This window comes from Branchiostoma lanceolatum, chromosome 7, assembly GCF_035083965.1.
Source record: "Branchiostoma lanceolatum isolate klBraLanc5 chromosome 7, klBraLanc5.hap2, whole genome shotgun sequence".
Taxonomy (NCBI): Eukaryota; Metazoa; Chordata; class Leptocardii; order Amphioxiformes; family Branchiostomatidae; genus Branchiostoma; species Branchiostoma lanceolatum.
Window position 1 is genome coordinate 19,227,377 of NC_089728.1, and position 16,015 is coordinate 19,243,391.

Sequence of the window (16,015 nt, forward strand, 5' to 3'; positions counted from 1 at the left end):
ATAGAAAACTGCTTTTGTATCGTGAAATGTTTGAATGGGTTCAGTGATGACTCTACGATCAACATATGGTTCTTTCTAAGAAATGTAGATTTACTAATGACATGGCATGCCGAATGAATAGATGAAAATGATTTGCAATATCAATGTTGTACGAATCGGGCTATCCAGCAGCGGTTCATGATTAACTGAGAAGCATATTCTAAAACACAATTTTTTAAAACTGTTTCGACACTGCAAGTTAGAAATAGTCACGTAAATCATTATGAAGTCAAACATCTACTAACATAATTCCACCATCGTACACAATTCCGCTACTCTGAAAAGAAATGTCCAAACAGATCTTCGACCCAACGACCGGTATAATGCACTCCTGTATATCTAAACTGTCCATACCTGAGGGGTGCTGCACTGGAGATTTTCAGACCTACTACTTTTTTTCAAAGTGGCGGATTAATGTAACCCGGCGGATTAATGTTAATGGAGGCAACATGTAGACGAATTCTGTTTTCCCACAACAGCATGTTCTATGATGAGACAAAAAATTAAGACATTTAAGAATTCTTTGTCCTGCTTAATTCTTTCAGGAGTCCTCATGGACGTCAACTGTACGGCCTTCATCCCCAAACTTGGTCCATTCTCGGAAAAGGATATGGTAAACTATGTCACAATAGTGTTCAACAACAGCACATTCAAAGAATACTGTACATGGGTGATACGGCAACAATTTTGTGCACTTTTGATTGATTTATAGTACAATAGTTACATTATTGTATTAGGAATGGAAAGATCAGAGGTTCGCTACTAGAAGGAAGCTATAAAACATGTTGTAGAGTCTGATTAATGTTGGTTCTTTTAAATTTTTAGAATGAAATATAAACTAGAAAGGCAACATTTGCGAGCAAATACAGCATGTTTAGCCATACTCCTCGCCATGCAAAAAAATGGACTGTCCCAAAATAACAATGGACCATTCTAAAATACTTCCACTAAAAAAATGGATCACCCCAGTCCAAAATTGAGTTTAAAAACAATTAGTCTCTCCATACAGGAATGGAGTCTTCCAGTAGCACCTCAACACAATATGGACCAGTCCAAAACCATATCCACATAAACAAATACACTACTGCTAACAAATGGACTTTTTCATAATCACTCCAGCTCAAAATTGCAATAGATAATTAAAGAATCCTCCCCTTGCAAGAATGGGATATCCCGTGCCATCTCTATGTAAACTAGACCAGTCGACAAATATCCGCTCAAAATTACACTCTCGCGCATAATCAACCCAGTTCAAAATTGAATAAAAAAAAATTAACCCCAGGAAAGAATTAAGTTTTCCATAGAATACATAATGATATATATGAGGATTTGACAGGAGGAGAAGGAAATTACCAAAAACAACATATTGCAGCGATAGTATGGGTGAAATATAGAAATGTGACACCCCTTTGTTTGAATGCATGATTCAATAGTATACATTTGGGTTGAAAAAAAACGAAACGAAAAAATTGTTTTGAAAGGCTGTATGCCAAACATTTAAATGAGGGCCTGTGTACATGACCAAGGCAGACACATGTCAAATTTTGCATCATTTTGGTTTAATACGTGTCAGTTCCAAGTCACCGAGAGGGTTTTAATATAATATTTGTAATATGTTTGAACTATTTTGATTAAAAGAATGTCTAAGTCACAATAGTTCTAAACTGTTCAAACAATAAGAATTGAAACTTATAACATGTTTGAACTTATTTAACATATGCTGGAAACATTTCGAACGTAACTGCACAAAAATCTCTTTATTTAGAACAGTTTCAAACCATCTATCCAAATGTTTCAATGTTCGAACAATTTGTAAGAAAAGATTTTCACAATTGCCCCGTAAACGAAGGTGCTAAGTCCTCCTGTGTGTTTCCGTCTATTTTCGGTGGCCGCGCTAGACCACCAGCGGATTTGTTTTGACGGAGCGTCACCCGCGCGCGACGATGTACACTGTTCGGCACCGCTAATATCCGGCATTTTCCCGCTCCAAAACACTCCACTAGACCCACGTTTTTAGTGTTTTGCCTCGTGTGTAACACGATTCGATTTGCATTACTGACGGGACGAAAATGTTATGATAGAAAAAATTCACCCCGTCCCGGCGTCCGTCCCAAAAACATGAACGACATGAAAATATATTTTCTTACAGATTCAATCACGAAAATCAACAGCATGGGATTCCAAATTTTCACAAAGACCGACCATTTATCATGGTTGAACTTCCTTCCAAGGCGTGCGATAGATAAACATTCCCGGCACATAATAGTACCAGACTAACTACGCAAGCTCATGATAAAAATAGGGAGAATGTTTGTCAGTGAAGTTTGGCCACCAGAGGGTAAGTTCATTTAACGTTACAAGCGCAAACGGGCGAATCATTGACCTTACCGGGGACTGATGACTCTACTGGCCTAATCATTCCTTTTTTGCCGAATTCTACGATCCATACGCCCGTACGCAGGAAAGCCTGGTGGACGCTACACATCACGGGAGACGCGTGTTGGTCCGAGACAGACAGCGGGGCTTTCGATCGCGTAGCGGCGACAACGTGCGGGACCAAAACGCCTGTCCCCAGTGAGACCGTGTGTTTTGCGCGGCATACCCCGAATCCGTCTACCATTGCTGAATGTGGCCCGATTCATAGAGGTCTATTTTGTAAGCATTATTTCATGTACCCCTCAGCGTGAGAATTCCTTGTGCAACAACTTCGCCACATTATATATTCAAGTTTCCCTGCGCACCGCCCTCCGCCCGCCTTTGATGTCTTTGATCATGTATGAAGTCGGCGGCAGAGAGAGATCATCAATCAATTTTGTCAGGAGTTGCGCGCCAGTCTGAGGAGAAAGGATCTCCCGTGTTGTGTTGAAGAATTTGGAGTTTGAAAATATCTGGAATAACTAATGCTGAAATAAACATTCACAAAATCATTGATTTAACTTTATTTCTGTTATAAAATTTCCTAAACTGCAGTTTAACCACCCAGTTCAACGGAACATGGTGTTTTCCCGATAATCACGTAAAAGTCCGGTCTTTCCTCCTCGTAAGCAAACTTCCAGCTTGTCGCCAAACTTTGCCGAGGCGATAAGTACAGAAGCTGAGCGCGCTCGTTGTTTTGTTGTGCTAGCCATGCAGTGACGAGTCTTCGATTATCTGTAGTTGTTGAAGGACACACAGAAATCTTCGGACTGTAGTTTACCGCTTCGAAGGGCGTGACAGTCAACGGTAGTAAGGTTTGAACGAGCGTTGTGTTTCTCAGCTCACCTCTTCCAAACGCAAACAACGGGTGCGGGTTAACGTGAGCGGCGGGGGATTTGTTCGGCTGGCGACACCCCCGTACCGTGCCGGTAGCGTGGTGTGTGTCGTGTTTCCTTGAAACGGATTTTTAACAATAGAAAACTAGATCTATTCAAGATTTCTAACAAATTTAATGGAAACTTTTCTGTCCGGCGTAGTAGGATTTTGGGAGTACCCAACCGCGTTCTTCACGTGGAAATTGTTGATACCTCGAAAGTAAACAAAACACCTACGATCGCCTGCCAGGCTTCTCGCGGTGGGGTGTCTTTATTGGTCCATCATTGAATGAAAGACCTTTATTGTGCATTCATGCCCCGAGGGGCTAGGTACAGGTCGTCTAACTTAACACATGGAACATACAAGGATATAAATACAACAATACAAGCTGTAAACATATAGAGTAGACAAACGTGTTATTAAATTAAGCTAGTCCAGTAGTGTCGACTTCTTCTCGCTTCTTTGTACATGTGTAAATGTATGAACAGACAGTATTTCTTATATAAGGATTATCTAAGCGTAATAAAAATATGAATTTGTCTGTTGTATTTAGATGTTCGAAATATGGGAATTTTTCTTTGATAAAGTTAAAAAGTACACTTCTTTCGCTATCGTATAATTTACAATCTAGGACGAAATGTTGCTCATCTTCTACTTGATTTAAATTACAATATTGACAAAGTCTATGTTGTAGAGGCGTGCGGTTGTGCCTTCCTGTTTCGACATGTAATCTGTGGCAGCTAACCCTGAGTTTAGTAGTGGCCACTCTGTGTTTGATGTTGCTAATGGATAAATACTCTTCTTCTTTATACAATGTTTTAAACAGACGGTAAGTTCGGAGTTTGTTGCTGTAAGATTTATCTCTGTTATCGTTGTGGATTTCGGATGAGAATGATTGAGTATAGATGTCTTTTAATCGTTGCCTTATGGAGTTGATGATAAGTGACAAATTTGTTCCTAAGGATACTTGTGCACTCCAAACGAAGGCATAACCGCATTCCTCTAGCATGCTACGGACACCGGACGCCCAGCATTTTGTGCCATTGGCTTCTAATTGAAGTTGGCATAACAGGGCGTCGGCTTGTAAGCTGTCAGCTGGTACGTTGTGGCGCATCCTAAGAAAGAATTTAATGGCGTTTAGGGAGGCCTCTAAGTAAAGGGGGTACCTCCCTAGTTCTGCCCGTACTGCAAGGTTGCAAGCTGTTCTTGGAAGATTGAGTGCGTATTTGCAAAATTTTAAGTGTATGGACTCAATAGGACAAAACTTTGAGCTTTTAAATGACCCCCATATCTCAGACCCGTATAGTAGAACGGGTTTAACACATGTGTCGAAGAGTTTGTTTTTAACTGTTAATGAAGCATCAGCGTTGTCTAGTGATTGTCTGATACTGAACAAAGATTTTAGTCCCTTGCTGGATAACTGTTTGTTATTGGCCTTGAACGTACCAGCCGCGCTTACAACTATACCTAAGTAACAGTAAGACATTACAATTTCTATGACATTATCATTGAACATAAAGAAACAATTTTTTGGTAATCGACCTCCTTTAGAGAAGACTATTACTTTGGTCTTTTTTAAATTCACCTTCAGATTCCAGTATAAACAATATTTTTCTAATCTATCCAGACATGATTGCAAGCCTTGTTGGGACTCGGAAAATAATACTAAATCATCCGCGTACAGAAGACATGGAACTTTCATGTTGTGAAGTACAGGAGAATTGCAACAAGCATGATCAAATTCATCTGTTATGTCGCTGATAAATAAATTGAACAAAGTTGGAGACAGATTACAGCCTTGACGAACCCCACAGTTAGTTAAAAACGTGTCAGTGAGACCGCGATCGGTTCTAATGCAATTTGTGGTTTTTGAATACATGTTTTTTATGGTCGTTAAGAACTGTGCTATCAGCTACTTAGCAGGGACGTGTAAATTGCTTTCGTATGGCTCATTTAACCAATGTTCGAAACTGTACGAACAAAAGATGAATCTATATGTTGTGATAGTTTCGAAACTTATATCAATATTGTACCCGCCGATTTAAATGTTTCTAACATGCTTGAACGCAGTAGAAAATATTTCGAAGGTCAAACAAAGGTTCGAAATTGTTCTAAACATTCACTCATATCAGTTAGGTTGTTGCAAAGGTTTCGAAAATGTTACAACAAAAGGCAACAAACACACTCTTGGTTACGTGGAATTGACTGGAGATGTGTATCTTTGTTCAAAAATAGTGAACAAAGGAGAGATAGTAAGCACATGTCCTGCGCATTCCCATACCACATTTGGTATGAATACTACAAATGTAGCACACCTGCTCCAGAAATGCAAGACAACTTAATTAACTCAATTGGCCAATCGGGTGGTCGCAAGGCTCACAGCCAGTCCAGGTGCAATAGGGGTCAATGACCTATAGGTCATATGGGGAAAATACCCAATGTTCTCCTCAAAATACCCTGCAAAATCGTATTTTGAAGTAATGTTTGCCAAAAGTGCGAATGGGGTTCTCTAAATATTTGTTCAATGTACCCCCATAGCAAATTTCAGGTCATTTGGATGTATTTCCAGAGCACAGGAGGCCAAAATGTACGTTTTTGGTCAGAAAAACCTCAATAAAATCATTTTCAAGGTCAATATCGGAAAAATTTAAAAATAGTGTATGGGTATTTGCCTAAACTACCTTTGTACCAAATTTCAGGTCATTTGGTCAAAAAATGACAGAGATGAATTGATTTGAAGATTTGACAGGAGAAGGAGAAGAAACATGAGTAAAAACAATATGTTTAGCCATACTAGGTATGGCTAAACATAACAAGGGCTATATTGCCAATTGCAAAGATAACAACTGGTGTATAAACATTGTTATCATCATAATAAGATAATTACGATCTTTCAGTGAAGAATTGTCTAGAAATATTGATGTTACTTGTTGTAATAAGTAGATATCATACGTCATACAAATATTTTTCTATGAAGGGTTTCGCGCCAACTGCTATACAGACAAAAAAACATTACAAAAGTCGATTATTTAGACGCTATTTTTCTACTAGAGTCCATTCCAAGTCACGGCGAGGGTTGTTATTGTCATCATTTAGAACTATTTTCAAGTTATTGTTATTATTTGTGTAAGAGATTTGATACTTTTGAAATATTTTGATTGTGATTTCAACTTTATAAATATTTCTTAAGTTTTCTAAAACTTAAGAAATATTCATGATGTAGAATATGATATTTACAATTGTTTAACAGCATTCTACCATTATTTACAATTATTTACAATTTCTTACCATTTTCTACTATTATTTATAACATCTCTATAAATAGGTCAGAGGGCTGGGAAGAAAGTAATTCACACATCCTTACGAAGTTTAGGGAAGAATGCTTTCCACAAAGGACCCAACAGTGTCCTGCAGTGAAGTCTAAAGATGTACAAAGGCAGACAGAAGGGCCAGATTAGCACCTACTTTTATGGGAGCAATCACCATTCTACCATTGTTTACCATTTTCTACCATTTTCTGTTAATATTTCTAAAAGTTAAATAATCACATAGATGTTTAGAAATTATTACAAATAAAGAGGTTTTTGTGCAGTTACTTTCATGATATTTCTAAATTATCTAATCAAATTCAAATAAATTCATATTTTTGTATTTGATCTTTTAGAAAAATATAGAACTATTGTCATTCAGATATTCTTTTATAAGAAATTTTTCAAAATGATTACAAATATTATTATAAAACCCTCGCGGTGACTCGGAATGGACTCTACATAGTAAAGGGTAAAAAAATAATTTTGTTTGTACATCCACATTTGTTAACATTAAAGGGTTAAGAACCTTCCGATATTGCCAATGTGAAAGAACTAACAATTGAAAAAAAAGGTGTTTGCGATAAGTAAAAACAATATATGCTGAAAGATGGTGATTAGTAGCAAATTGTATGCACTATGCCTACTCAAAATGTTTTCATTATCTCCTTAAAAATGAGATACAGTTTTGTCGGTGTGTTTTCGGACGACTGTAGTAAGCACAACTCAAGAACCTCTTGATGGATAGCATTTGGTATGTGGGCAGATGTTGGGAAGTCCAGGTCAATTTTTGCCCCCCCCCCTGGTATGTGACCTTGATACTGCAGCAGAACTTCCGTTTTTTGACCTGCTATGGTCTTGATGTTCTGGTGACATATAGCTTGTGATGTAATACAAAAGTGGTTTAGGTTTGGGCTCCCTAGAGGCTTGCTCAGGGGCGTTATTGTGAAAATCTTCTATGGAGAATAACTGAACAAAGGAACGACGGATTTTCATGATATTTTTCTATTTGATTTCTTCAGGAATACTATATCTCAATTGTCCTGCTCTGTGGGTGGAAAGACGAAAGACTTCCCAGTCCTAACAATCAAAGCGTGATGGTTGACGAATCATATAAGAACATTTGGAGACCAACCATATGGCCGATGGTACATGCGGATATTCTGAAGAAAGAAGACGTGCTTTATCCAGTGCTTCATCCGGGAAGTGTGGTATATCTTATGCAAAGGTAGGGATATGATATCATAAACACCTTGTGATCGGTGCATTTTGTTACAAGCTAATAAAAGAAGTTAGTGGGTAGCTACTTATTAGTAGGATGTTTTGGCTTGGTTGATTAAAATTGCCTCAATAAATGGTCGTACGATCATGTTCACAAATGCAAATAATAGAATAATGCCACCTAGTTCTGAAAAGCTCTCCAAAAGATACTTTTATCCAACGGGGGTAGTATGAATCACTATACAAATCACTCTGCAAATCTCTATCCTGCTATAAAGTTTGTCATGTGAATCGAGAGATCGGTTCTTCCAGCCTTGGCTCTACGAAGAAGTGTTCCTGGAAGCGCACCTGAACACAGCAGTTTCTCCATATCCAACACCCTCACGCTCTGCGTCATACATGAGTGGAAAACATGTATAGATTGAGAAAGCATGGTTGGATAGGGCTAACCACACTAACAATATCTATACTATTTTGTTTTGCAGATTCGACTTCAGAGTTCCCTGTCTGATGCAACTTTATACCTATCCACATGACCGACAGATGTGCAGTTTGATTTTAGGATTCGGTAGGTAAAGAAATTAGCAAATCAAAATATAGCAATGATAATAACATTCTCTTTGTTGTCCTGAATTCTTACTTTGCCCTTTGGCTTTGGAAATGCCCCTAGTACATTTTGTCGTTGTTGTCGGCAATTGCTTATGTCCCAATAAACATTCTTGGGACGTTACATCTGTGACGTGTGCATAACGGAGTGTCGCTATCTTTGGTTAAATTCCTTAGAAAGAACCAGCGGCTGAATTGATTCTACACAAACCCGGCGCGGATAAAACAAAGATGGCGGCCTTCTGGCTACGATAATCACATGCAAGATAGTCTCCGTCTTTTAAAACACGAAGCTCCTCCCCCAAGAGCACGATCTAGATAGACACCCTTGGTTATACAAGACGCGCTCCGCTGGAGCACATCTGGGATATCCCAAACCTGCACTTTTGGCGTGGGACGTGTTTTGGATATCCAAAAACTGCTCCAGAGCGTATTCTGGATAGAGAGCACTTTCTGGATACAACAGACATGATATTTAAATAGAGATCAATGATGAAGATGCTGATGACTTTTCACTTTTTCAGTTGGGGGCATTAAGGTTCGCTGGCAGGCGTCTCAGTACTTCCAGTCCGATGATTCTCCTATCATCATCTCAATGCCACATGTGCGCTCAGTGTTTCGAATCGACAAAGTCGACTTCAATAGCTTCACCCTCAATGTCCGGAGCTATAAAGGTAAGCTCTAATGAACAAATTGCAATCGCCGGTAATTATACGGTTCAAAGTCTACTGTATATAGATAACTGAGATTACTTTGAATTTAACGTGACATCCATCACTCTTCTTCAGCGTCACTTGTACTATATCCAGTAGTATAGCTAATGGGTATTGTATACCTGGATGTCTAACCTTCATCAACATATATACATATTTTGTTTTGCATAACGGTAAATCTGATTTAAAACACCTCGTGGCGTAACACACCAGGTTTGTACTGAATAGTACAAGCTGCTTATCCGGGCCCCTACACTTTTCGATAAGTGTGGTGGGTTCTTTATCGTACTCGAGATGTGGCTCTCCTCGAACCTCTATTAGGACGTTTTCAGTAAAGTGAGGAAATTCCCAAGAGCACAACGTCACAGGACAAGTCATGGAACCCCGTATTCGAACCCTGGACATCTAGGTTCAGGGCCAAACGCGCTGTCACTACGCCACCCCCACGACACGCCACCGCGACGATATTTATCTCAGTCAGAGAAAGATTAGCGCAACCATCGCAGCTGTAGTAACTGAGGCTATATAGCCAAACCTATGCTGTAGTTAGCCTCCATAGTAGGCTCTGAACCGGCTTTTTGGGGGGCTAAATTAATGTATAACTTAGCCCCCCAAAAAGCCGGTTCAAAGCCTGCTATGGAGGCTAAGCTGTAGTGTTCTATTCACATTGTGTGTTCCCCCTTTCATGAGAGGACTGGAATGGAATATTGGTAATTGATATTCTGTAGGTAATAACTAGACACACAAATTGATGTTGCTCTAGAAACATTCTGGGTCTATGAGTCCCTATTATGCAAACTAATTATTCTGGTATGATGGTCAACCTTTGGAGTTTTTACGGAATAGACTATGCACTATATACAACACTTACAATTAATTCCATTTGTTGTATTAGATACCTGTATCTATCAGAGCGGTTCCTGTGACTACTCTGGCTATGACGAATGTCTTAAGATGGGGGTCAAATGTTTTAAGGCGGAGAACCTGAACACAACATCTTGCCTCAAATGCCTCCAAAAGGGCGGTAAATGTGCAAATCAAACTCAAGATTGTTCACCATATCTAGACAAAGGTCAGCGTACATTTGAATACGATTCTATATGTTAACGTAGAGATGTAAGCTATTTCATTTTGTTTACATCTAGCTCAAAAAATAATGAATGAATGAATGAATGAATGAATGAATGCATGAAAGGCCTTTATTGCACGTTTATGATCTGATAAGCTAAGTACAGGTCATGGTGACAAGCAAAAGAACAGTTACAGTGGTAATAGTAATACCGCTATGTACATGTTTAATTTATTCTCGCTTCTTAAGGTAGTTTTGAGTGTATACGAATACAGGGTTTATGAGATATGGCTTGTCTAGTTTCATAAGGAATACAAATTTTTCTAAGCTATCTAAATAACGAAAACTAGGAAACTTATCTTGTATAAAATCAAAGAGTATATTCCTCTCATAGTTATATAGCGTAAACTCAACAACAAAATGACACTCATCCTCAATCTTACCTAAATCACAGTATTGGCAAGTTCTTTGCTCCAAAGGAATGCGGTTATGTCTACCCTTTTCAATGCGTAGTTTGTGTAAACTAATCCGGAGTTTTGTGATGGCTGTTCTGTAACGCTACTTCACCTAAATCCGGGATTTCATATATATCCAGGATTTTTAAAACCGATGTATTTCGGGATATATGCTAGATGCGACATCAGTTATACAGCCAGAAATGCAAACTTGACAGATTAACGTGTTTAGAACACTGTCTGGAAAGTTTCGATGACTCTGCATTGGAAGACGACGACTCAAAAACTTTTCAACCCAGAATGGAACAGACTGACTTAGTCCTGGGAGTATTTAACTACGGTGTTCGTTCGTGGAACAAATAAAGATACGTGTATGCTGTAGTATGTCCTGCATTATCAAAATCGTTCAGTCAATTCTCATATGTAGGAGAAACCAAGTATCATATGCAACAAGTATGTATATACTGACCATGGGCTAAATTAATGTACTTAAACGATTGTTCTGTAACTTACCAGTTTAAAGAATCAGACATACCATAATAAAAGTAGGTTTTCACGTGCTTCTATTGTATCTTACAGTTAACCTTGTTGGAGATTTCCACACGACGTTGGAGCTCCGGTTTGGGTTGTCTCGTAGTCTGGGTTATCAAATTCTCCATACCTACGTGCCTTCCTCCTGTGTGGTGGCGATTTCCTGGGTTTCGTTCTGGCTCGATCCGGCTTCTGCTCCGGCCAGAACTGGTCTGGGGGTTACGACTGTCCTGACCATGGTCACACTGGTAGGTTGAATGACGTAACAGATAAAGAGTGAGAAAGATCCCAACAAGATAAAAAGTAAAATGAAATGCTGCTTAAAGTCCTTCATGAGCTATATGCAGGCCATGTACAATTGACGTACGTACATGCACCACGATTTCAATTCTAATTCTATTTCAGACACCTGGCCCATATAAACATACATACAGATCGAGAAGAAAAAGAGGACTACGTAATACAATACAAGATATATATAATCTAACTTAAACTACGTTTTTAAAAAAAGTATAAGTACATGTGCACGTAATTTCTTTATCTTATGTTCTCAAAAACGGTCTGAGTTATTCCGACTCATGCAACAAGCACAGTTTTAACCTATGGTATGTTGCAAGAGTTGTTATCATGGTGGTTGTAAGATGTTTGCTTAGATTCTATGCTGTTAATTATTTGCTGTAGAGTCTCTTTTGACGTGTGTAATACGACTGCTTATATGTCAAAATTACAGCCTATATGATGGGGTCGTAAAATTACTATTTGCATCTCAAGATTATCTCGCTTTAGAAGTTCAGTGATTCAATAGATTTACGTTGATGCACTTTTCCACAGAGCACCAAAGTAAGCCCTGCACCGGAGTTGAACTACATCCGGGCTATTGATATCTGGGTAATCGGCTGTAAGATCTTCGTGGTGCTCGCATTGTTGGAATACGCCTTCGTCAACTATGCATCGAGACAAACGGTACGTTTTTAGTAATAATGGTTTATTGGTCAGAAATTACCCATGCAATGGCAGCCAGTGCTGAATTCATGCAGGGTTTTCAATCACATAATACACAACAGATACATATTTGCTCCACAATTGCACTTTGTAGAACTGTCGCATGGGTCTGGGCGGCTGCCATTCGGCGCCAGCAGGTGACCTCAATACGACCTTCCCCAACCGAAGTTAGTACCCATTCACACCTGGGTGGAGTGAGGAAACTTGTGTAAAGTGCCTTTCTCAAGGGCACAACATCGGGGCATAGCAGTGGTTTCGAACCACAAGGCTGTCATCTTATATACCAGGATTTATTTCAATGGATTTATAGCAAACTTAAGTATATATTGACATGTATGTGACAACCCCTGCATGGTATACATAGAAAAATATATCTAAGTATGTCTAGACGATAGAAATTCCTCCAATGATTGTAAAAACCCATTCCAAACCCATACTATACACTCTTGTAATAGGTAGATTAGCCCTTATATATATATAGAACTGTAGTTATGTACCAGTGATACTTTGTACCTTGTACAATATTGTTGAGCAAAGTTATTAATAACATAACAAAGATGGCTATCGATATTTTCAGTTTTGATAGTGAAGTTGATACTTGTTGTGATTTCATTTTTCATGCAAGTCCAAGGCTCCGAAAAGTCCGGAGACGACCGCTGATGAGGGTGAAGTGGAAAAGTGGAAGCATAGTCTCGATGCGAAGGAAGAAAGTTTGGACGGGACTAATGATTTCCAACTGCCCAAGCTTACGTTCACGGGATACAAGATAGCGAAGAAACTGGACTACGTTTCACGATTCTTATTCCCTGCAGGCTACATAGCCTTTGTCATTACATACTTTGTTGTCTTCACTTCTGCTGACCAGTGATGAAAGTGAAAATGCTGGCCTCGCTACTTCATCTCATCACAGATCAACTATTTTTATGATAACTTTTTTATTTGTAAGTTTTTGACTGTGGGCTAATTGCAACATGAAACAATGCATAGAAAAAGTATACAGACAATGCAAGTTAACAATGGTGAAAAGTGGAACAAGTGACTATTCTAAGAACTGTTTCGGAATACAATCCATTCTTTTTGGGTTTGAATTCTTTTTTTTTTGGAAGCAGTGGAAGACTAAGTGATCCACTTTTCTACAATGAGTGGGTTTCGAGAGGTTAATAAGGTTCCATTTTTCTTTCCGCCAGTAAACGTTTGGAAATTGTGGTGAGTTTTGGTGGCTTCTTTAAATAGCTCTTTCCTGATCATTAAAGAGGCAGTTTGAGATAAGCTATATCGTGTCTTCCACCGCTTTTGGCATACAGTTGTTGCAAAATCTTTCCCCCCACAGGTAACTTTTTGCACCGCCCTTTCCCAATTTCAAGAGGGTGGGCGCTAATTCTAATTTTATCGATTGCTGCTCAAATGTTATGTAGTAACAGTAAATACGTTTCCATTGAGTATTCTGTTTTGAGTGTTTTGTAAAATCTTAATTCACCATTATCTATATACGATTGATGAAAAAAATGTTTGAATGAATACATCTTCCAGCCTTTATAATCGGTCTGGATGGATGAAAAAATAATGGTTCACTACACTGCAGGTTGTTGTTGACCACTGCGTTATGTTGCACAGACATGACTGTAGTATTGTACCAAGGTTGGTCAGGAATGTAAAATCACACAATGCCGCATGTCATGATCAGGTCATCGTGATAAACAGTACATACTGCCTAAGCAATATAATGCAACAGTTTGATCATGCGGAACAATTCAATCCGATATATATAGCAAATGAAAGCATACGCTAATCGAATCTGAGCTCTTGTAGGAAACTATGTACCATTCCCTACAACATTGTTCTGTGAGACGAACTGTAAATCTGTTAAACGTTACCATTATTAAGGACAAATATCTAAAAGAAAACTGCACATTGGACTTGAACGATTATCCGCAGGTGTCTTAAATGTAATCAACTCTTTGCGTCCGGACTCTCTACATATACCGCTAATGCAAATGTATGCATCGGCAACGACGAGTTCAAGCATGCATGCAAGAGATGAGACAAGAATGCGCATTGCACAATCATATAAAGAATACATCACAATAGATGTACATTTCATATTGGAACTTACACCGCGCGGAGTGATATCGATGTACATGTAATCAGCACACAGAAAACCAATTAAAAGGGTCCGAAGTGCTACATATAGAAACGACGCCTCCTTGCATTTTTACGTAACGTTTTTCTTCCTACTGCATACAGATAGACTATTCTGAAACGAGTTTTAACAGTAATTGCTGACACATAGAATTGGACAAATTTTCGACTGTACAATACCAGTCTTTGTCAAGCTAACAGTAACATATAAAGTATGTATAACAAAGTTTACTTTTAGCTCAAGTAACCATAGGTTACTGAAGGGTAGTGTACATATAAAACATTTATTTCTATGTAGTTGCAAGTACATTTTGTTTGTGAGGCATGCTAAGCTTAGGTGCAACCAAGGCCTCCTTGGTGCAACTGAGGGTCTCACGTAATACAATTGTTACATATCTGAGAATCTGTCTTTTTACCTTATAGGGGAGCATCTCATAGACACAAGAAAGTACAGTGACATAAGTTCCGAGGCTCTATAACTACATGTATACAAAGCGAATACAACGATCTTAACACTTTAAATACTGGTTACATTTGTTTGTTTGTATTTCATACCCGGTAAACCGCCTCATGGCGTAACATGTTAACACACCAGGTTTGTACTGAAGAGTACAAGCTGCATATCAGAAACATTTTATTTGATCCACTCACACGGAGAAGGACCCTACTCTTTTCGGTAAGCGTGATGGGTTCTTTTACGTACTCGAGATATGGCTCTCTCAAACACGGGCACAACGTCAATGAGACAAGTCAGAGGACCCCAGACACCAGGGAACTATCAGTTACAAGGTATAAAATGGTCCAATGCAAATCCGAAAGAAATTTCATTCCAATATGAATTATTACAGCTACAGAAACAAAGAAGAGTTAGTAAGCGAACTCCTACTCTGGGCGCCAACTCATGGGCATTCCTCTGTCGGGCGACCCCGAAGGACCTACATAGACCAACTTGCTGGGGATGTAGGAGCGAGGTCTGAACATCTAGACCAACTTATGGCGGACCGTGTTGCCTGGAGGGAAAGAGCAACCCTAGTCCGGGCAAGCTGCCCGATATGATGATGATGAGTTATGGTCATTACAATTTTGAAGTCATTAGTAACACTAAAGGAGAAGAAGATTTCCAGATGACTCACGAGAAAATGAAATTACACGATAAAGGTCTAGTAGCGCATTGCTGGTTTTCTTATCTTCGTAGTCCTCATGTCAGCAGATGTCACACAAGGTAACGGATGTGCTCTATAACTTGATTGTCCTTATCTGCTTTGTCTAGGAAGAGAAGAGATTCGCTTTAATAATTCAAAATGCTCTGGTAAAACGATAGACAGGGTTAATGCAAGGCCAATTCTTTGCACATTGCTTGAACATTGAAGTTGGTTGGACGAAATTAAAAAAAAAAATCGGATTCAACTTGAAGTTACCAATAAATGAAGCGAGCTTTTACCATTTCAAAGAACCTCACGAAAGCATATTTTGTATTGAAATCAATCAGCTCATCACACCAAATGATTAAACATTGACTTAAAAATCACCAACAGCAATGAACGTAGATTGTTTTGGTCCATTAGTAAATAGAAGACTAGAAACTTTTGTTCTTTTTCCCTGTTAATGTACACCATTGTTCCGCCCTGTATGAATTTACAA

General features: G+C 38.8%; 1 protein-coding gene across 1 annotated transcript; it reads left to right on the forward strand.

Annotated features, from left to right (window-relative positions):
* The first annotated feature begins 589 nt into the window (after positions 1-589).
* Positions 590-13,554, forward strand: LOC136438481 (glycine receptor subunit alpha-1-like). Its single transcript, XM_066433283.1, has 8 exons — positions 590-652; positions 7,661-7,866; positions 8,345-8,427; positions 8,990-9,139; positions 10,074-10,250; positions 11,282-11,481; positions 12,065-12,196; positions 12,861-13,554. The coding sequence occupies exons 1-8, from the start codon at positions 593-595 to the stop codon at positions 13,101-13,103; spliced, it is 1,251 nt and encodes a 416-aa protein (XP_066289380.1). The 5' UTR covers positions 590-592; the 3' UTR covers positions 13,104-13,554.
* The last annotated feature ends 2,461 nt before the right edge of the window (positions 13,555-16,015 follow it).

Coding starts and splice junctions, on each gene's coding strand:
- LOC136438481 (XM_066433283.1), top strand. CDS start 593: ATGGACGTCAACTGTACGGCCTTCATCCCCAAACTTGGTCCATTCTCG. Junction 11,482..12,064: donor TCCTGACCATGGTCACACTG/GTAGGTTGAATG, acceptor ACTTTTCCACAG/AGCACCAAAGTAAGCCCTGC. Junction 12,197..12,860: donor ACTATGCATCGAGACAAACG/GTACGTTTTTAG, acceptor TTTTCATGCAAG/TCCAAGGCTCCGAAAAGTCC.